The 18081-nt window shown below is 45.5% G+C and overlaps 1 protein-coding gene across 1 annotated transcript in view; it reads left to right on the top strand.

Moving 5' to 3' along the window:
- The window catches only part of MYH13 (myosin heavy chain 13), a 47949-nt gene that overhangs the window by 6430 nt on the left and 23438 nt on the right, over positions 1 to 18081 (top strand). The window contains exons 7-18 of the mRNA XM_061141075.1: positions 730 to 793; positions 877 to 975; positions 1078 to 1181; positions 7233 to 7371; positions 8861 to 8979; positions 9643 to 9792; positions 9911 to 10081; positions 12028 to 12337; positions 13268 to 13341; positions 13437 to 13524; positions 15832 to 15949; positions 17147 to 17270. Of these exons, the coding sequence (XP_060997058.1) occupies positions 730 to 793; positions 877 to 975; positions 1078 to 1181; positions 7233 to 7371; positions 8861 to 8979; positions 9643 to 9792; positions 9911 to 10081; positions 12028 to 12337; positions 13268 to 13341; positions 13437 to 13524; positions 15832 to 15949; positions 17147 to 17270 (1560 nt within the window). The remainder of the gene's footprint in view (positions 1 to 729; positions 794 to 876; positions 976 to 1077; positions 1182 to 7232; positions 7372 to 8860; positions 8980 to 9642; positions 9793 to 9910; positions 10082 to 12027; positions 12338 to 13267; positions 13342 to 13436; positions 13525 to 15831; positions 15950 to 17146; positions 17271 to 18081) is intronic.

The following is an 18081-nucleotide window of genomic DNA, read 5'->3' as shown; positions in this document are numbered from 1 at the left end:
CATATGTAATTTCACCACTGACTATCACAAACTGAGTGAACCCAGGTGCTGAGTGGGTCTTTAGGGAGCCAGCTCCTCCTGAGAGCTAGGTTTGCCTATAGTAAACAGTAAGGGGATATGAGGCAAGAAATCTCAGAAGTAGCACCCAGAGGCAAAAAAGAAGTCAGTTAGTCCAACCAGGATATCAATGCAAAGATGTTATGGAGAGTTTGAGTAAGACAGAGACCAAGGAGACAGTCAGGTGAGAGGTGGTCCCAAGAGAGAGTTGAGAGGGAGCTCACAGGCATCCTCAGAGCTAAAGGGACAGAGCCGTGGGCTTTGGGCAGAGCTATCTGAGACTTGGCTGAGCTGGTGTGGGGACCGGATGCCAAGCAAATGGAGAGAAGGAAGTCCTCAGGCTTCTGGCATCACTCTTGTTGACCCTACATGCCCCACCCTCCACAGTCACACCTAACAGAGGCCGCGACAGTACCATGCAAATAGAATAGCCACATGTCAGTCGCTCAGCCGTTCTCTTTGCAACCCCTTGGACTGTAGCCTATCAGGTTCCTCTGTCCATGGAATTCTCCAGGCAAGAATACTGGAGTGGTTAGCCCTTCCCTTCTACAAGGGATCTTCCCGACCCAGGGATCGAGCCCAGGTCTCCCGCATTGCAGACAGATTCTTTACTGTCTGAGCCACAGGGAAGCCCAGAATAACCACGGTGTTCGTCAATCTGTCGTTGGACAGGGGAAGTTCATTCGGATTCACTTTGGAGCCACAGGAAAGCTGGCGTCAGCAGACATTGAAACCTGTGAGTCCAAAACACACCTTGAATTTGGCCCCAAGGTCATCTCCTGGGGAACATAAAAATCACATTGCTTTTTGTTACCTTAGATCTCTTAGAAAAATCCAGGGTGACATTTCAATTATCCAGTGAGAGAAGCTATCATATTTTTTACCAAATCATGTCCAACAAGAAGCCAGAACTCATTGGTAAGTTTCCTTGGTTACCATTCTCATCTTCCAAACCAGTCTCATTGGAAAAATCCGAGTCAATTTTGCATAGGATGCTAAAGGGATCTTCCTGCTCCACAGACCTGCTTCTCATTTCAACCAACCCCTTTGACTTCCCCTTCGTGAGCCAGGGAGAGGTCACCGTGGCCAGTATTGATGACAGTGAGGAGCTGTTGGCCACTGATGTAAGTATTCTGTGTGTTTATTTACTTTAAATGAGGAATTGTTGAATTTATGAACTGGGAGGCATCCATGATCTCCCAAAGAAGCTGGGACAGAAAGATGTTCAGTGATTAGACCCAATATCTTGGAGAATTTGTACAGATGGCACCCCGCCCCCACTCCAGAAAACTCCAGAAATGGGAATAACAGAAAGTTCTCCAAAACAGGCCTTCAGTTCCATTCTGCAGCCTTTCAAGGTATAACATTTGCATGGATAATGGATAAGATATTGGTCAAAGTCTTCAGAATACAAGACCATCTACATGGTTCTTTAAGAAAATCTAGAAAACACAGAAATGTCTAAAGCAGGAAAATTAAGCCCCACTCTGCAGTAGCTGCCCCATTCCCCCGTCTACCTGCCCTCAGGCTCACAGGAAGCACCTCTGGCCTCTGGCCTTTAGCCCTGGGGAGCATCTTCAGAGTCAATTATAACTAAGTGCATTGAGCACTTACACGTGCTAGGAACTGAAAAAAGAGCTTTGCCTGCATCATCTCCTTTAAGCATCAACAAAACCTCTAGGATTGGCCCCACTGTTGCCCCCATTTCATAAAGATAGAAGCTGAGTCTTGGGGAAAAAACTCACAATTTGCCTGAAGACAGTTTGTAAACAACTGTCTGAACCCAGATCTGCCTAACCCTGAACTTACATTTTTAACTAAAATATATCTCAGTGCAGTTCATCTCTACCCCTGGGGGGCTCCACCCTCTCAGAAGCTGTAAGAGCTTTTGGAGAAGGGTCTCGTCTAATACCCCCAGGGGCCCTGTCCAGGGCCCAGCTCCCTGGCCTTCATTTTCTGCTATTTCCAGGTGATGCTGATTGTTTTAAGTCAAGGAGAAAATGCTCATGATCAAATAAACTTCAGTTAATGTCAGTCTGGCTATTGTATATTTTTAACCAGGTTTCCTCCCCAGGTTTCTCCAGCCTTTACCACTTGGGGAGGAAGGTTAGTGACTGACACAAGGCCTCTTGGCACCCCGCCACCTCCCAAAAGTCCCTCCTGTTGGTGTTGGTCACTCAGTCTTGTCCTCCTCTTTGTGATCCCATGAACTGTAGCCTGCCAGGCTCCTCTATCCATACGATTTTCCAGGCAAGAATACTGGAGTGGGTGGCCATTCCCTTTTTCAGGTGATCTTCCTGACCCAGGGATCAAACCTGGGGCTCCTGCGTTGCAGGTGGATTCTTTACCGTCTGAGGCACCAGGGAAGCCAAGGCCCTCCTAAGGAATTCTAAAAATTCCCAAAGTAATATCTTGGGTCCCACAGGCGACCCTAGCTGTCAGGGGCTGCTGTTGCCCTCCCCCCCCCACGGAGAGTCTTCAGGGCAGTGGTTTACCTATGGCTAGAACGGAGGGGGACAGGTGTCTCCAAGAGACTACATTCTCCAGTAATGCTTTCACCAGCGTCCTTTTAGCTTTTAGCAAAAGTTCTTTCTCTCTTTATCTGTAGCCACCCGCTCCTAGGGCACAGACATGCGCCAACTGGGGTGGGACACGGATTCCAGGGCTGCAGACTCTCCCCTCCCTCAGTTTCTGATACAGACTCTCCCTCCCTCACAACGGGGTGCCACCCCGGAGCGTCTCCCTCTGCAATACCGTCCTACTGACACAGACCTACCTGGTCTGTACCATCAGCTCCCCAGACACATCCAGCCCTATTTCAAATCCATCCCTGCACATTGCTGCAAACTCTCTTAGAATCTCAGTTCTTCACCTGGTTCAGTTCAGTTCAGTTTAGTTGCTCAGTCGTGTCCGACTCTTTGCAACCCCATGGACTGCAGCATGCCAGGCCTCCCTGTCTGTCACCAACTCCCGAGCTTACTCAAACTCATGTCCATTGAGTCGGTGATGCTATCCAGCCATCTCATCCTCTGTCGACCCCTTCTCCTCTTGCCTTCAATTTTTCCCAGCATCAGGGTCTTTTCAAATGAATCAATTCTTCACATCAGGTGTCCAATATTGGAGCTTCAGCTTCAACATCAGTCATTCCAATGAACATTCAGAACTGATTTCCTTTAGGATTGTCTGGTTGGATCCCCTGTAGTCCAAAGGACTCTCAAGAGTCTTCTCCAACACCACAGTTCAAAAGTATCAATTCTTCAGCACTCAGCTTTCTTTGTAGTCCAACTCTCACATCCATACATGACTACTGGAAAAACCATAGCTTTGACTAGATGAACCTTTGTTGGCAAAGTAATGTCTCTGCTTTTTAATAAGCTGTCTAGGTTGGTCATAACTTTTCTTCCAAGGGGCACATGTCTTTTAATTTCATGGCTGCAGTCACCATCTGCAGTGATTTTGGAGCCCAAAAAAATAAAGTCTGACACTGTTTCCATTGTTTCCTCATCTATTTGCCATGAAGTGATGGGACCAGACGCCATGATCTTAGTTTTCTGAATGTTGAGCTTTAAGCCAACTTTTTCACTCTCCTCTTTCACTTGCATCAAGAGGCTCTTTAGTTCTTCACCTTCTGCCATAAGGGTGATGTCATCTGCATATCTGAGGTTATTGATATTTCTCCCAGTAATCTTGATTCCAGCTTGTGCTTCACCCAGCCCAGTGTTTCTCATGATGTGCTCTGCAAATAAGTTAAATAAGTAAGGTGACGATGTACAGCTTTGACGTAATCACTTCCCGATTTAGAACCAGTCTGTTGTTCCATGTCCAGTTCTAACTGTTGCTTCCTGACCTGCATACAGTTTTCTCAGGAGACAGGTCAGGTGGTTTGGTATATCCATCTCTTGAAGAATTTTCCACAGTTTGTTGTGATCCACACAGTCAAAGGCTTTGGCATAGTCAATAAAGCAGAATAGATGTTTTCTGGAACTCTCTTGCTTTTTCGATGATCCAGTGGATATTGGCAATTTGATCTCTGCTTCCTCTGCCTTTTCTAAAACCAACTTGAACATCTGGAAGTTCATAGTTCATGCACTGTTGAAGCCTGGCTTGGAGAATTTTGAGTATTACTTTACTAGCATGTGAGATGAGTGTAGTTGTGCAGTAGTTTGAGCAGTCTTTGGCATTGCCTTTCTTTGGGATTTGAATGAAAACTGATCTTTTCCAGTCCTGTTCTCAGCCACTGCTGAGTTTTCCAAATTTGCTGACATATTGGGTGCAGTACTTTGACGGCATCATCTTTTAGGATTTGAAATAGCTCAACTAGAATTCTATCACCTCCACTAGCTTTGTTCATAGTGATGCTTCCTAATGCCCACTTGATTTCGCATTTCAGGATGTCTGCCTCTAGGTGAGTGATCACACCATCATGATTATCTGGGTCATGAAGACCTTTTTTGTATAGCTCTTCTGTGTATTCTTGCTACCTCTTCTTAAAATCTTCTGCTTCTGTTAGGTCCATACCATTTCTGTCCTTTATTGTGCCCTTCTTTACATGAAATGTTCCCTTGGTATCTCTAATTTTCTTGAAAAGATCTCTAGTCTTTGCCATTCTATTGTTTTCCCCTATTTCTTTGCATTGATCACTGAGGAAGGCTTTATCTTGCTATTCTTTAGAACTCTGCATTCAAATGGGTGTATCTTTCCTTTTCTCTTTTGCCTGTCACTTCTCTTGTTTTCACAGCTATTTGTAAGGGCTTGTCAGACAACCATTTTGCCTTTTTGCATTTCTTTTTCTTGGGGATGGTCTTGATCACTGCTTCCTATACAATGTCACGAATGTCATCCATAGTTATTCAGACACTCTGTCTATCAGATCTAATCCCTTGAATATATTTGTCTCTTCCACTGTATAATCATAAGGGATTTGATTTAGGTCATACCTGAGTGGTCTAATGGCTTTCCCTACTTTCTTCATTTTAAGTCTGAATTTGGCAATAAGTAGTTCATGATCTGAGTCACAATCAGCTCCCAGTCTTGTTTTTGCTGACTGTATAGAACTTCTCCATCTTTGGCTGCAAAGAATATAATCAATCTGATTTTGGTGTTGACCATCTGGTGATGTCCATGTGTAGAGTCTTCTCTTGTGTTGTTGAAAGAGGGTGTTTGCTATGACCAGTGTGTTCTCTTGGCAGAACTCTATTAGCCTTTGCCCTGCTTCATTCTATATTCCAAGGCCAAATTTTCCTGTTACTCCAGGTATCTCTTGACTTCCTATTTTTGCATTCCAGTCCCCTATAAGGAAAAGGACATCTTTTTGGAGTGTTAGTTCTAGAAGGTCTTGTAGGTCTTCATAGAACCATTTAACTTCAGCTTCTTCAGCATTACTGGTCAGGGCATAGCCTTGGATTACTGTGATATTGAATGGTTTGCCTTGGAAATGAACAGAGATCATTCTATCGTTTTTGAGTTTGCATCCAAGTACTGCATTTTGGACTCTTCTGTTGACTATGAGGGCTACTCCATTTCTTCTAAGGGATTCTTGCCCACAGTAGTAGATATAATGGTCATCTGAGTTAAATTCACCCATTCCAGTCCATTTTAGTTTGCTGATTCCTGAAATGTTGACGTTCACTCTTGCCATCTCCTGTTTGACCACTTCCAATTTACCTTGTTTCATGGACCTAACATTCCAGGTTCCTACACAATATTGCTCTTTATAGCATCAGACTGTACTTCCATCACCAGTGTTGTTTTTGCTTTGGCTCCATTTCTTCATTCTTTCTGGAGTTATTTCTCAACTAATCTCCAATAGCATATTGGGCTGCTGTTCATGGGGTTCCCAAGGCAAGAATACTGAAGTGGTTTGCCATTCCCTTCTCCAGTGGACCATGTTTTGTCAGAACTCCCCACCATGACCCATCCATCTTGGGTGGCCCCTACACGGCATGGCTCATAGTTTCATTGAGTTAGACAAGGGTGTGGTCCATGTGATCAGATTGGTTAGTTTTCTGTGATTGTGGCTTTCAATCTGTATGCCCTCTGATGGAGAAGGAAAAGAGGCTTACGGAAGTTTCCTGATGGGAGAGACTGACTGAGGGGGAAACTGGGTCTTCACCTGGAAATCTGGAAAAATCTGTGCACCTATAAGGTTTTCATAGGGACTTAATGAGATAACATAGGGATGGTATTGTTCACTTTAAAAATAGTCACAGCCTAAAATGTTGAGAGTTATGTTTCATTCAGCAGGAATTTTTAGGACTTCAAGCCCAGGAGGCAGCGTCTCAAATAACCTGAGACAACTGCCCCAAGGAGGCCGGGGGGGGGGGGGGGGTAGGGTGGGGTGGGCGGTGGGGGGGAGGGGTGATAGGGGAGTTTGAGGGGGGATGTCAGGTTATAGAGAAGCTTTGCAACAAAGGTCAGGTAGTCTGAACATGAAAAGATGATTGTTAATTAAAGAAAAGCAGATATCCAAAGTTAAGGGATGTAGGGCTTTTCTATGTATGGGAAGATGCAAGAGTCTGGACTCACTGAAATCATTCCTTTCATATGCACCTCAGCTCTCTGGAGCCAGTATCCTGTATTTTCACATCCTGAGTTTCCTTAGGGCTCACTGGCTCATGAAAGAGGGCTGCAGTCTCTGATGGCTGTGATATCTTTTGCTTACTGATACCACAGGAAATATTCCATTTATCAGTGCCTACTGCCCTCCCTAGCTTCTTTTGCATTTGAAAAATTGTATCCTCCCTTCCAGTTCTAATATTCTATGATGCCATGTCATTGCTATTCTGAACAACACTGGAATTCCTAGATGGCAATGCCAAGCTCACAAGCTCTTGGATAGCATCCATGAGCCTGCCTCCTCCCAGAATCACACAATCATTCCCAATGGCCTCATCCAGAAAACAGCCCCAAATCTATGCACACTGGAACAGGACTCAAATCAGTGCTCACTGGATGGAAGCAAACAGATAATTCACATTTTCTTCCCATAATCTCCAACCACACACACAAACACGTTCAATGAAAGAAATGGTTTTTAACCCCTAACTTACCATACGCCACCTGTTATCCACTTATTGGGGTAATGCCATCTCTTGTGCTCTACAAAATGCCAGGAAAGAGTTGCATTGGGATCCCTGAGGTCTTCTGTGACAGCTGTCCTTCTCTCTAATTCCCAGAATGCCATTGACATCCTGGGCTTCAGCTCAGAGGAGAAGGTCGGGATCTACAAGCTGACGGGTGCCGTGATGCACTACGGGAACATGAAGTTCAAGCAGAAGCAGCGGGAGGAGCAGGCAGAGCCGGATGGCACAGAAGGTATCACACATGGGAAGGGGGTGAGGTTCAACTCTCCACCTGGTTCACATGTGGACTGGGTCATGGGAGATAAACGTGGTATTCGTCTCAAGAGCTGCTCTTGGAAAACTGTACAGACTGAATTTGGGTTGTCCATGTGGTTACTGTCACTGTCCCCCGCTTGACAAATGAAAAGACCGAGGCATAAAGAGGGATTCCCAGGTGGTGCGGTGGTAAAAGAATCCATCCGCTAATGAGGCAAAAGAGAAGCAGGTTCGATCCCTGGGTTGGGAAGATCCCCTGGAGAAGGAAATGGCAACCCACTCCAATATTCTTGCCCGGAAAATTCGATGGACAGAGGAGCCTGGAGGGCTACAGTTCATGGGGTCTCAGAGTCGGACACAACTGAGCATGGGCACACAAAGGAGCAAAGCCCGAATTTGAACCCAGGCTCTTTGCCACCAAACTATTCCACATCTCTTGGAAACGAGACACGTGAACCATTTTGAAGGTAAAACAAGCAGGACTTGGTGCCTGTCTCAACACAGCATGTCAGGGGTGAAAAAAATAATGTATCATCCCAAGCTTTAACTGAAGAATAATGGTAGGATCCATGTAAATAAGCAAAAGGAGAAGGGATAATTTGAGCAAAGAGTAAAACACGCAGTTGGTCTCTTAGTAAGTCCTTAACAAACACTGCCCTGAGTTTTTATTTATGTGACTCCCCAACCAGCCCCAAGCAAGGAGGAGCTTGGGAAGCAGCATGCCTCTGCTTCTCAATGAGCTCAAGGCAAGCGGCCAGGCCCATTCCAAAGTCCACCAAACTGGTGAACTTTGTGAAACTGCCAGTATTCAACTGAACTTGACCATCTCCAAATACTTGCAGGCAAGGTTTTGTACTTCTCTCTCAAGTATCTGCATGGCACCGTGAGCTTCCCTAGTGGCTCAGACAGTGAAGAATCTGCCTGCAATGCAGGAGGCCCGGGTTCGATACCTGGGTTGGGAAGATCACCTGGAGAAGAGAATGGCAACCCACTCCAGTATTCTTGCCTGGAGACTTCCATGGACAGAGGAGCCTGATGGGCTACAGTCTATGGGGCTGTAAAGAGTCAGACACAACTTATGATTAACACTTGAAATTAGGAACGTGTTCAACTTAAATTAATTATCCAGATGGTGCTTCCTTTACTTATACACCATGTTGTTGTATTATCAAGATTCCAACAGTATTAAGTAGCTATATGTTTTCTAATGAAATTTAAATTTCAAGTTTGTCAAAATTGACCTATTACTAAAGACTATTATAGAAAGCAAAATGAAAGTTCTCGAAAACCCAGGACCCTGGATTATGGGGTCGAAACTCCATGAGATGAGTGCAGGCCTGGGGCTTGTAGGAAAACATTAAAAACATCCAAAAGGATCATAGACAATACTTCTGGGAGGACCCAAGACCCGACTGGATGTTTTAGCAGCTGCTGTCTGTGTGACACCAATTCTTCTTTTCCTTCAGTGGCTGATAAGGCTGGGTACCTGATGGGTCTGAATTCTGCAGAAATGCTGAAAGGCCTATGCTGTCCAAGGGTGAAGGTTGGGAACGAATATGTCACGAAGGGGCAAAACGTCCAGCAGGTAAATGGAAATACTCTGAATCCAATCAACTCGAGTGTTTTTCTATTTTCAGTCTCTTCCTGAAGTTCTTTCAGTTGCAGGGATCAGAAAAACATGTGCAACTGGCTACAGCATGGGAAAGGAATTCATTCTTCAGGCTCAGGGTAACTCACTGAGCACCTTGGTGCTATGAGGGCCTGGAATCAGGGAGTGAAAAGCCCTCTGGAGCCAGGCAGCCTCCTTCTCAGGGACTCTAGACTGTCTTCTCTCTCCTGCTCTGTGTTCTCAGATAAGCTTTCCTTACCTCCCCTACCCGTGACCACCCAGAGCTCCCAAGTTTACATCTTCGTGATTCCATCCTCATCCTGAGCCCAACATCTTTTTGATCCCAATACCAAATTCTCAGGAGAGACTCTGTGTCTGGTTCAATTAGGTGTGGCCAGGGCTAGAGTCATGTGTTATATCCATGCTTGGCAGAAAAAGAGCTTTGTAAAAAAAAAAAAAGAAAACGAGCTTAAATGGAATTGACCTCGTGAACTGAGAAGATGCCTTGAGATAGATTTAATGTCAGGTTAAACTGTATGAAATTGCTAGTATCCTGCTGCCTTTGACTTTCAAGGCTTCCACTTTGTAGATTTCATAAAAATACTAATCTGAGGGTTGAGTGGCTGATCCTTTTTCAAGGTGACCAATTCGGTGGGTGCTCTGGCCAAAGCCGTCTATGAGAAGATGTTCCTGTGGATGGTCACCCGCATCAACCAGCAGCTGGACACCAAGCAGCCCAGGCAGTACTTCATCGGGGTCTTGGACATTGCTGGCTTTGAGATCTTTGATGTGAGTTGTTTGGATAAATGACAGACCTCAAATGGCCCTTCTGCTTTGTGTCTGCTTTGTTGAATCACCCCAGGATTTTCCAGACTCATTTAAATTATCTGGTATCTAAAATACCCAGTTCAACAGCCTGGAGCAGCTGTGCATCAACTTCACCAATGAGAAACTGCAACAGTTTTTCAACCACCACATGTTCGTGCTGGAGCAGGAGGAGTACAAGAAGGAAGGCATCGAGTGGGAGTTCATCGACTTTGGGATGGACCTGGCTGCCTGCATCGAGCTCATCGAGAAGGTAAGAAACACTGCTCCCCGGGGCAGCTCCTCATCGGCTGGGCCACCCCCTCTTTGCTCTAACACTTCTCTGCTAACATACTGGCTCCCTAAACCTATGTCCCCAGGCTCTGAACCTTCAGAGAGCTGAATTCCCAGTGCAGAAAGGGTGAATGTTTGGAAAGCTCCCAGAATCTGTTCAGACAATTGAGGTATGTGAGTGATTAAGATCCAAGGGCTCAGTGATCCCCAAGAATGTGAATGAAGCCCAGGGGTGACTGGGCATTTCACACATACCTGACTTGTCCAAAGGCCCAAGGAGAAGAGACCATGGAGCAGTGGGCTTCTTCGAGGAATGTTACTATGAAAAGAGAGGATGATATTAACTTTTTAAAAAAGAATTCTCATCACATTTTGAGCACTGGTTGTGTTGGAAGCCTGTCTTCCTAAGGCGGCTACTGAAAAACCCAGATTTTATTGCTTAAAATATTACTCATATGATTTTTATGCCTATGTGTGGAAGGAAATGGCAACCCACTCCAGTTTTCTTGCCTGGAGAATTCCATGGACAAAGGAGCCTGGCAGGCCACAGTCCATGAGGTCGCAGAGTTAGACATGACTGAGCAACTATCACTCACTCACTCATGCAACTTTACATTTTTTGTAAATTTGTTCCTAAAAGGGAGTAAGTTAGGGAAACAAAGCTTTTTTTTTTTCCTTCCTATGTAGGGAAAAACTTAGTTCTTCCCTACTGTGTGTTTCTCTTCTATGAATTTGCTTTACTACTCACACAGAGCACTTCATTTCTTATGTTTCTGGTCACCAAACATATGGAGGTTTTTCCTCATGACAGCAAGCAATCCTCTGCAACATTAACTGGTGGTCCTACAATTTAACTCAATTCTGGCACTCTCTACCCAGAGATGCCAAGTTCAAGCAGTAGGTCCCCAGGTGTCCTACAACTTCTGACCTAGTTGGCTATAAATCAACGTTTCGCACAACCCTGTCCTCAGGTTTAATTAATTTACTAGAGGGGTTCACTGAGCTCAGGAAAAGAGTTACATTTACCAGTTTATCAAAGGATTTGATAAAGAAAACAGATGAGGGACTTCCCTCATGGTCCAGGGGTTAAGACTCTGTGCTTCCAATCCTGGGTACCCGGGTTTGATCCCTGGTTGGGGAACTAAGATCCCACATGCCACATATTGTGGCCAAAAAAATAAAATAAAATAAAAAGTAAATTAAAAAAAATTTTTAAAGTGTACAGATGAACAGCCAGATGAAGAGACATATGGAACAAGATCTGGGAGAGTCCCAAATGCAAGCGCTTCTGTCCGCAAAGCTTGTATTGTGTCACCCTCCCAGTGTGGACATGTTTGCCAACCTGGAAGTTCTCAAAATCACCTACAACTATGATTTTATGGAGGCTTCCTCACGTAGGCACAACCAATCATTTGCTGCATTTCCAGCCCCTGTCCCCTTCTCTGGTGGATGGGGGAGGGGATGAAAATCCCAAGCTTCTCATCATGGCTTGGTCTTTCTGGTGACCAGCCCTCAGCCAGGGGCCCCCAGCCCAGAGTCACCTCAAGAGAACAATAGATGCTCTAGTACTCTTATCACTAGGACATTACAAAGGCTTTAGAAGCTCTTTGCCAGAAACCAGGGACAGAGACCAGTATATATATATTCTATTATCTCACAAAGAGCTGCACTTACATATGTGCAATCTCATCCCATGCTTTTTTGTTCAGCAAACATTAAATAAGCACCTACTGTGCTGCCAAGCTTAACGTCAAGCACTATTCTGCCATGGCACCGAGCGGACCGGCAGCCTTGCTCTCGAAGCACTGACATCCCAGTGTTCCTAGTTACAGCGCAGCACCAAAGTTGCCCCTGGCTCCTTCAGAAGACGGAGTCACTGGGGATGTACTACTGAACACTGAGGACAGTCTATTATCCTCCCTCCAGCCTATGGGCATCTTCTCCATCCTGGAAGAGGAGTGCATGTTCCCCAAGGCCACGGACACCTCCTTCAAGAACAAGCTGTATGACCAGCACCTGGGCAAGTCCAACAACTTCCAGAAGCCCAAACCTGCCAAGGGCAAGGCTGAGGCCCACTTCTCCCTGGTGCACTATGCGGGCACCGTGGACTACAACATTGCCGGCTGGCTGGACAAGAACAAGGACCCCCTGAATGAGACGGTGGTCGGGCTGTACCAGAAGTCTTCGCTGAAGCTGCTGTCCTTTCTTTTTTCCAACTATGCTGGTGCAGAAGCAGGTGACATCCTTTTTTAAAATCCCCCCTTGTGGAAACTATGTAATCACTCACAGCTCATAAAGAACCAATAATTGGACATGAGCTTCAGGATGACTTTGATTTATCTATTTCTGTTCTTCTTTCTCCTACTTCTATTCTTCCTCTTCCTTAGGAGATTGAGTTCTAATCATATGACCCACAATTCTAATCCTGGGTATACATCCCCCCCAAAAACCCACTAATTTGAAACCCCAATATTTATAGCAGCATTATTAGAATTACCAAGGTATGGAAGCAACCTGTGTCTATCACCAGATAAATAGATAAAGAAGATGTGGTAATATCTTGTATGTGTGTATACACACACATATAATGGAATATTACTAAGCCATACACAAGAATGAAACGCTGCCATTGCAGCAACAAGGATGGAGTTGGAGGGTCTTAAGCTAAGAGAAATAAGTCAGACAGAGAAAGACAAATACTGTATGATATCACTGAGTTGTGGAATCTTAAAAAACCAAAATCATAGAAACAGAGATCGGATTTGTGGTTGCCAGAGGTAGGAGGTGAGAGCTGGGGAAGAATTGGGTGAAGGGGGTTAAAAGGTGCATACTTATGATTATAACATAAATAAGTTCTGTGGTTGTAATGTACAGTATGACAACGATAGTTAATAACACTGTATTGTATATTTGAAAGCTGCTAAGAGAGTAGATTTTAAAAGCGCTCAACACAAGAAAAAAACTAATTATGGAGGTGATAGATGTTAAGTAGCAGTGATCATTTTGCAGTATATACAAATATCAAATCATCCCTTTGTACAACTTAAATTTATACAATGTTATATGTCAGTTACAGCTCAATAAAATGGGTGGGGGATGGGTAGGAAGGCCACCACTGTGTCCTCAGGACTCACCAGACATATCCCCTGTGTCTGTCTGTCTCCAGGTGACTCCGGGGCAAGCAAGAAGGGTGGGAAGAAGAAGGGCTCCTCTTTCCAGACCGTGTCTGCTGTGTTCAGGGTTTGTTTTTTCACACCTTCCACATTCAGTTATTTTTCTGCCCAGTGAAACAGTGTTTGGAAAGGTAAATGTGCTTCTTCTGGTTTGTGCCCCAGGAAAATTTAAACAAATTGATGACCAATTTAAGAAGCACTCACCCTCACTTTGTGCGATGTCTGATTCCCAATGAGACTAAGACACCTGGTGAGTAAGAATCCACCAGAACAGGACTCCCTGAAACATGAGCAAAATTCTGTGGGAGGTGTGCACACATGTGTGTATGCATGTGTCGGCGAGTCTGTGTGCATGTGCGTGTGTGCTCCCCTGAAGACGGGGTCATGATAGCCTTTATCTCTTTTCAGTCTATGAAATAGGGCTCCCAGATTTAACAGATTAAAAATATGAGACCCCTCCCCATTAAATTCAAATTTCAGATAAGACAGTGAAAATTTTCTTAGTATAACCATGACCCGTGCAATATTTGGGATATACTTACACTGAAATAATTATTTTACTATTTCTCTGAAATTCAAGTTCAACTGGGCGTCTTTTATTTCACCTATATCCCTACTATGAAATTATTTCCAAAATATTATGTATTGGGTTGGCCAAAAAGTTTGTTCAAGTATTCCATAAGATGTTATATATGAACTCTTTGGCCAGTGCATCATCAACTCAGTGGACATAAATTTAAGCAAACTCTGGGAGATAGTGAAGGACAGAGAAGCCTGGCATGCTGCAGTCCGTGGGGTCACAAAGAGTCGGACATGACTGGGTGACTGAACAACGACAACACATATATAGGTACACTAGATTCATGACTTTCATAAGGTTATGAAAAAAAAACTCCCCCCTCCCCCCAAAAATTAGGAGCCACTATATTTGGCAAATAATCAACTTAGGTCTTCCATAATATAAACAGAATCAATAACAACTGTTTTCTGAGCCCACTACAGTCACATTATTATGTTATGTGTTGTAACATTATTATGTTGCTGCTTATAACAGTTCACTGCAAGATGAGGGTGCTTATCTCCATTTCATAAGGGAGGAAATCAAGACTCAGACACCAGATATACAGACATAGCACACTGCAGTACAGTAGACCTTGAACCATCCCCAGTCTTGGATTCACAAATATTCTTGGAGTAGGGCTGAGATTCAGGGCTCACAAAGAAAAGAACAGACCATCACATACACTGTGGCTACGAGGCAGCTCACTGATCAGCCAAGCTGTTCCATCCCAAAGACTGGGCTTCTGGCATCAAGCCCTGCCTCAGCAGCATTACAGGAGAGCAGATGATGCAGGAAAACAGCCCAGCTCCACCTGTGACTGCTCAAGGGACCGCAGCCGAGTCCTTTAGCTTTCTAGTCTATAAAAGGAGGATCAGATGGCATTTTATTGATTCATTCACTTAGTTATTTACTCATTTATTTACTGAGTGAAAGTGATAGTCACTCAGTCATGTCCAACTCTTTACAGTCCCATGGACTATTGCCTGCCAGGCTCCTCTGTCCATGGGATTCTCCAGGCAAGAATACTGGAGTGGGTAGCCATTCCCTTCTCCAGGGGATCTTCCCAACCCAGGGATCAAATCCACGTCGCCTACATTGCACACAAATCCTTTACCCTATGAGCCACCAGGGAAACCCTATTGGTGAGCACTTACAAATGTTGACTCATTTTGTAAATATTAACCCCCTTCACCCTCCTTAGAGGGTTGTTGTGAGAATTAAATAAGCTAGTACATGCATAGCATTTAAAACAGGACCAATCATAAGAGAAAAAATTGTAACTGTGTATGGTGATGGGGGTTAACTGGACTTCTTGCAGCAATCATTTCATAATATATACAAATATGGTTGTACACCTGAAACTAATAAAATGTTATATGTGAATGATACCTCAATTTTTAAAAAATGCTAGTAGATAGCACTACAACAATAGTTGTAGGTGAATTTAAATAAACTCTGTCAGTTCATGATTGATGAAGCAGACAAAAATATGTAAGAGTGCATGCAATATAATAAATTATATGGTCAACCTCGTCAAAATATCAAACACAGTAATGACAGAGGAGGCTTCTTCTTTGCATATTCTCATGAAACCCTTGCACCTGATTATTTACTAGGCCACCAAGGAAAATAATAAAAACAAAACAATATAGGGCCAAACACATTATGAACACTCTGCAAATGTTGGCTGTCAATTATAGTAATAATAAAAACTGTTGTTATTATGAGAATAATAATGATGAGAGACACTTCTAGATCAAGACAACTATCCTGTCCTCATCAGAGTCAAGAGCGATGAACAGGGCAAAGATTAATATTTTGGCTTTTAGTCCCATGGTTATGGGGTGCTAGAGCCTCCCCAGAACGTTGAGATTATTTCTACTGGCACCAAACCTTCCCATTCCAGTCTGGGTATCCAGGGGTCTCATGGTGCCCAGAACATCAGAGAAAACAGTGGAAAGGCCGCCAACAGGCCCTGGGCTGCTCTCTCTCCAGGCGTGATGGACCACCACCTGGTCCTGCACCAGCTGCGCTGTAACGGGGTCCTGGAGGGCATCCGCATCTGCAGGAAGGGCTTCCCCAGCCGGATCCTCTACGGGGACTTCAAACAGCGGTAGGTCGCCTGCCGTTCCATCTCTCTCCTTTAGAGGGTACCTTCTGCATCCCCCAAAGGCACTCCTGCAGCTGGGTGTTGGGTGAGCTCCCAAGGTTTCCATAGGATTCTTCTGCTGGGGCGACAAGCCTTTGGCACAGAGCAAGGGCTGGACCACCCCAAAGCAATCCCAAGATCAGAGCCCAGACCACTCGAGCCTGACTGTGACTCCAGACCAGGGTTTCTCAACCCCTGCACTGTGGACATTTAGGGCTAGATAATTCTTTATTGTGAGGACTGTCCTGTGTGTTACATGATTTTAGCAGCACCCCTGGCCTCAATCCACAGTTGCTGGTAGCAACCACACCACCTCAGTCTCAGACATTGCCCAGTGTCCCCCAGTTGAGATTCCCTGCTCTAGACCAATGCTCTCCTCCCGACTGCCATCTGGGCCCACAAGTCCAGGCCTTGCCCAGGGGGACAGGTGGGAAGAGGACACTCTAGAATGACCACTAGCCTGCAGGTCACAGCTGATTTCAAGGTTCTTTAAAGTCAGATAAGAGTCATCTCCTCTGAAAGCACCATCCCAGCCATGCACTCAGCTGGCCTTGCTTCCATATGTTTCTTTCCCTCCTGTCACAGCCCACTTGCCTAAAATCAGCCCCTAGATTCCCCTCTGCCAGACCAGTCACTGTATAATATTCCATTTCCTTCTATGGCTAGAGCAGGAGAAGGTTCTAGAAGGCCTGGTCTCAGGCACAGAGCCTTTTGTAGGAGTTGAATCCATTGGGAAATTTTGCCCCTCAACTGAAACCTCCACCCTCCCCAGAACTGCCCATTTGGTGGGGGGATATAGGTAGGTGCCCGTCCTGACCCGGCCTCCAGTGCAGGTGAGGCATCTCCTGGGCTCACGTGTGCTGGGCCAGCTGCTGGTATGGCCTTGTCCCCTCAGCAGCAGTGGTTCCCTGGATTCTGCCTCCAGACTCCACCCTGGGTACGGGGGACACCACCTCCTCCTGTCCCAGAGAGACCGGGCTGGGACCCCACTGGGCTCCGTGGCCCCGGGGCCTGAGCAGGGAGGAGCAGGAAACAGCAGCCCCTCAGGAAGCGGCAAGGCCCAGCACCCTCCTGGCTCCACCCAGAGCTGTGTCACCAGAGGCCCATCTCCAGACCATTCACACCCAGGCCCCACGCTGACCCCTCACCCTCCCTCGTCAGGTACCGGATCCTCAATGCCAGTGCCATCCCAGAGGGGCAGTTCATTGACAGCAAAAATGCTTCCGAGAAGCTTCTGAACTCCATCGACGTGGACCGGGAGCAGTATAGGTTCGGCCACACCAAGGTGAGCACAGGTGGGGCAGGGACGACCCCCACCCTAGGTAACCCCCAGGCCAATGGTGTTAACTCCCAACCCCCTTTTGAACTGTGGTGTCAGAGAAGACTCTCGAGAGTCCTTTGGACTGCAAGGAGATCCTACCAGTCAATCATAAAGGAAATCAGTCCTAAATATTCATTGGAAGGACTGATGCTGAAGCTGAAACTCCAATACTAAATTCCAGCGAAGAACTATCTCATTGGAAGAGACCCTGATGCTGGGAAAGATTAAAGGCAGGAGGAGAAGGGGATGACAGAGGATGGGATGTTTGGATGGCATCACCAACTTGGACATGAGTTTGAGCAAGCTCTGGGACTTGGTGATGGGCAGGAAGGCCTGGCGTGCTGCAGTCCATGGAATCACAAAGAATCAGACACAACTGAGCGACTGAACTGAACTGGGCTGCTTGTGAGCTGATGGGAGGAAAGGTGTCTCTTTCCCCTTCCGGGCAGCCTGACCATCCCTTGCCCAGAAGCCCAGGCCAAGGGAACTCTGCCCAGGTATAGGAAGGTCTCTCTATGCTGATTTTAAGTGTCTAGAGGCTTAATTGGAAGCCCCAGCCCCAGCAGCAATAGAAGAAATCAACAGGAGCAGAGAATGAGTGCCCCTAAAGGGGAGGAGCCAAAGAGATCAGAGAACACAGAATTCCAGGGACCGTGAGGCCCTGAGAAGAATTATAACCAATATAAATGATCACCATTATTGAGCACATGTGCATTGAGACCTGTGACATGCCTTCTATACACATTTTACCGAATCTTCCAGATCACCTGATGGT

Source organism: Dama dama, chromosome 5 (genome assembly GCF_033118175.1).
Source record: "Dama dama isolate Ldn47 chromosome 5, ASM3311817v1, whole genome shotgun sequence".
NCBI classification, from domain to species: Eukaryota; Metazoa; Chordata; class Mammalia; order Artiodactyla; family Cervidae; genus Dama; species Dama dama.
This window is presented reverse-complemented; position numbering and strand designations above follow the sequence as displayed.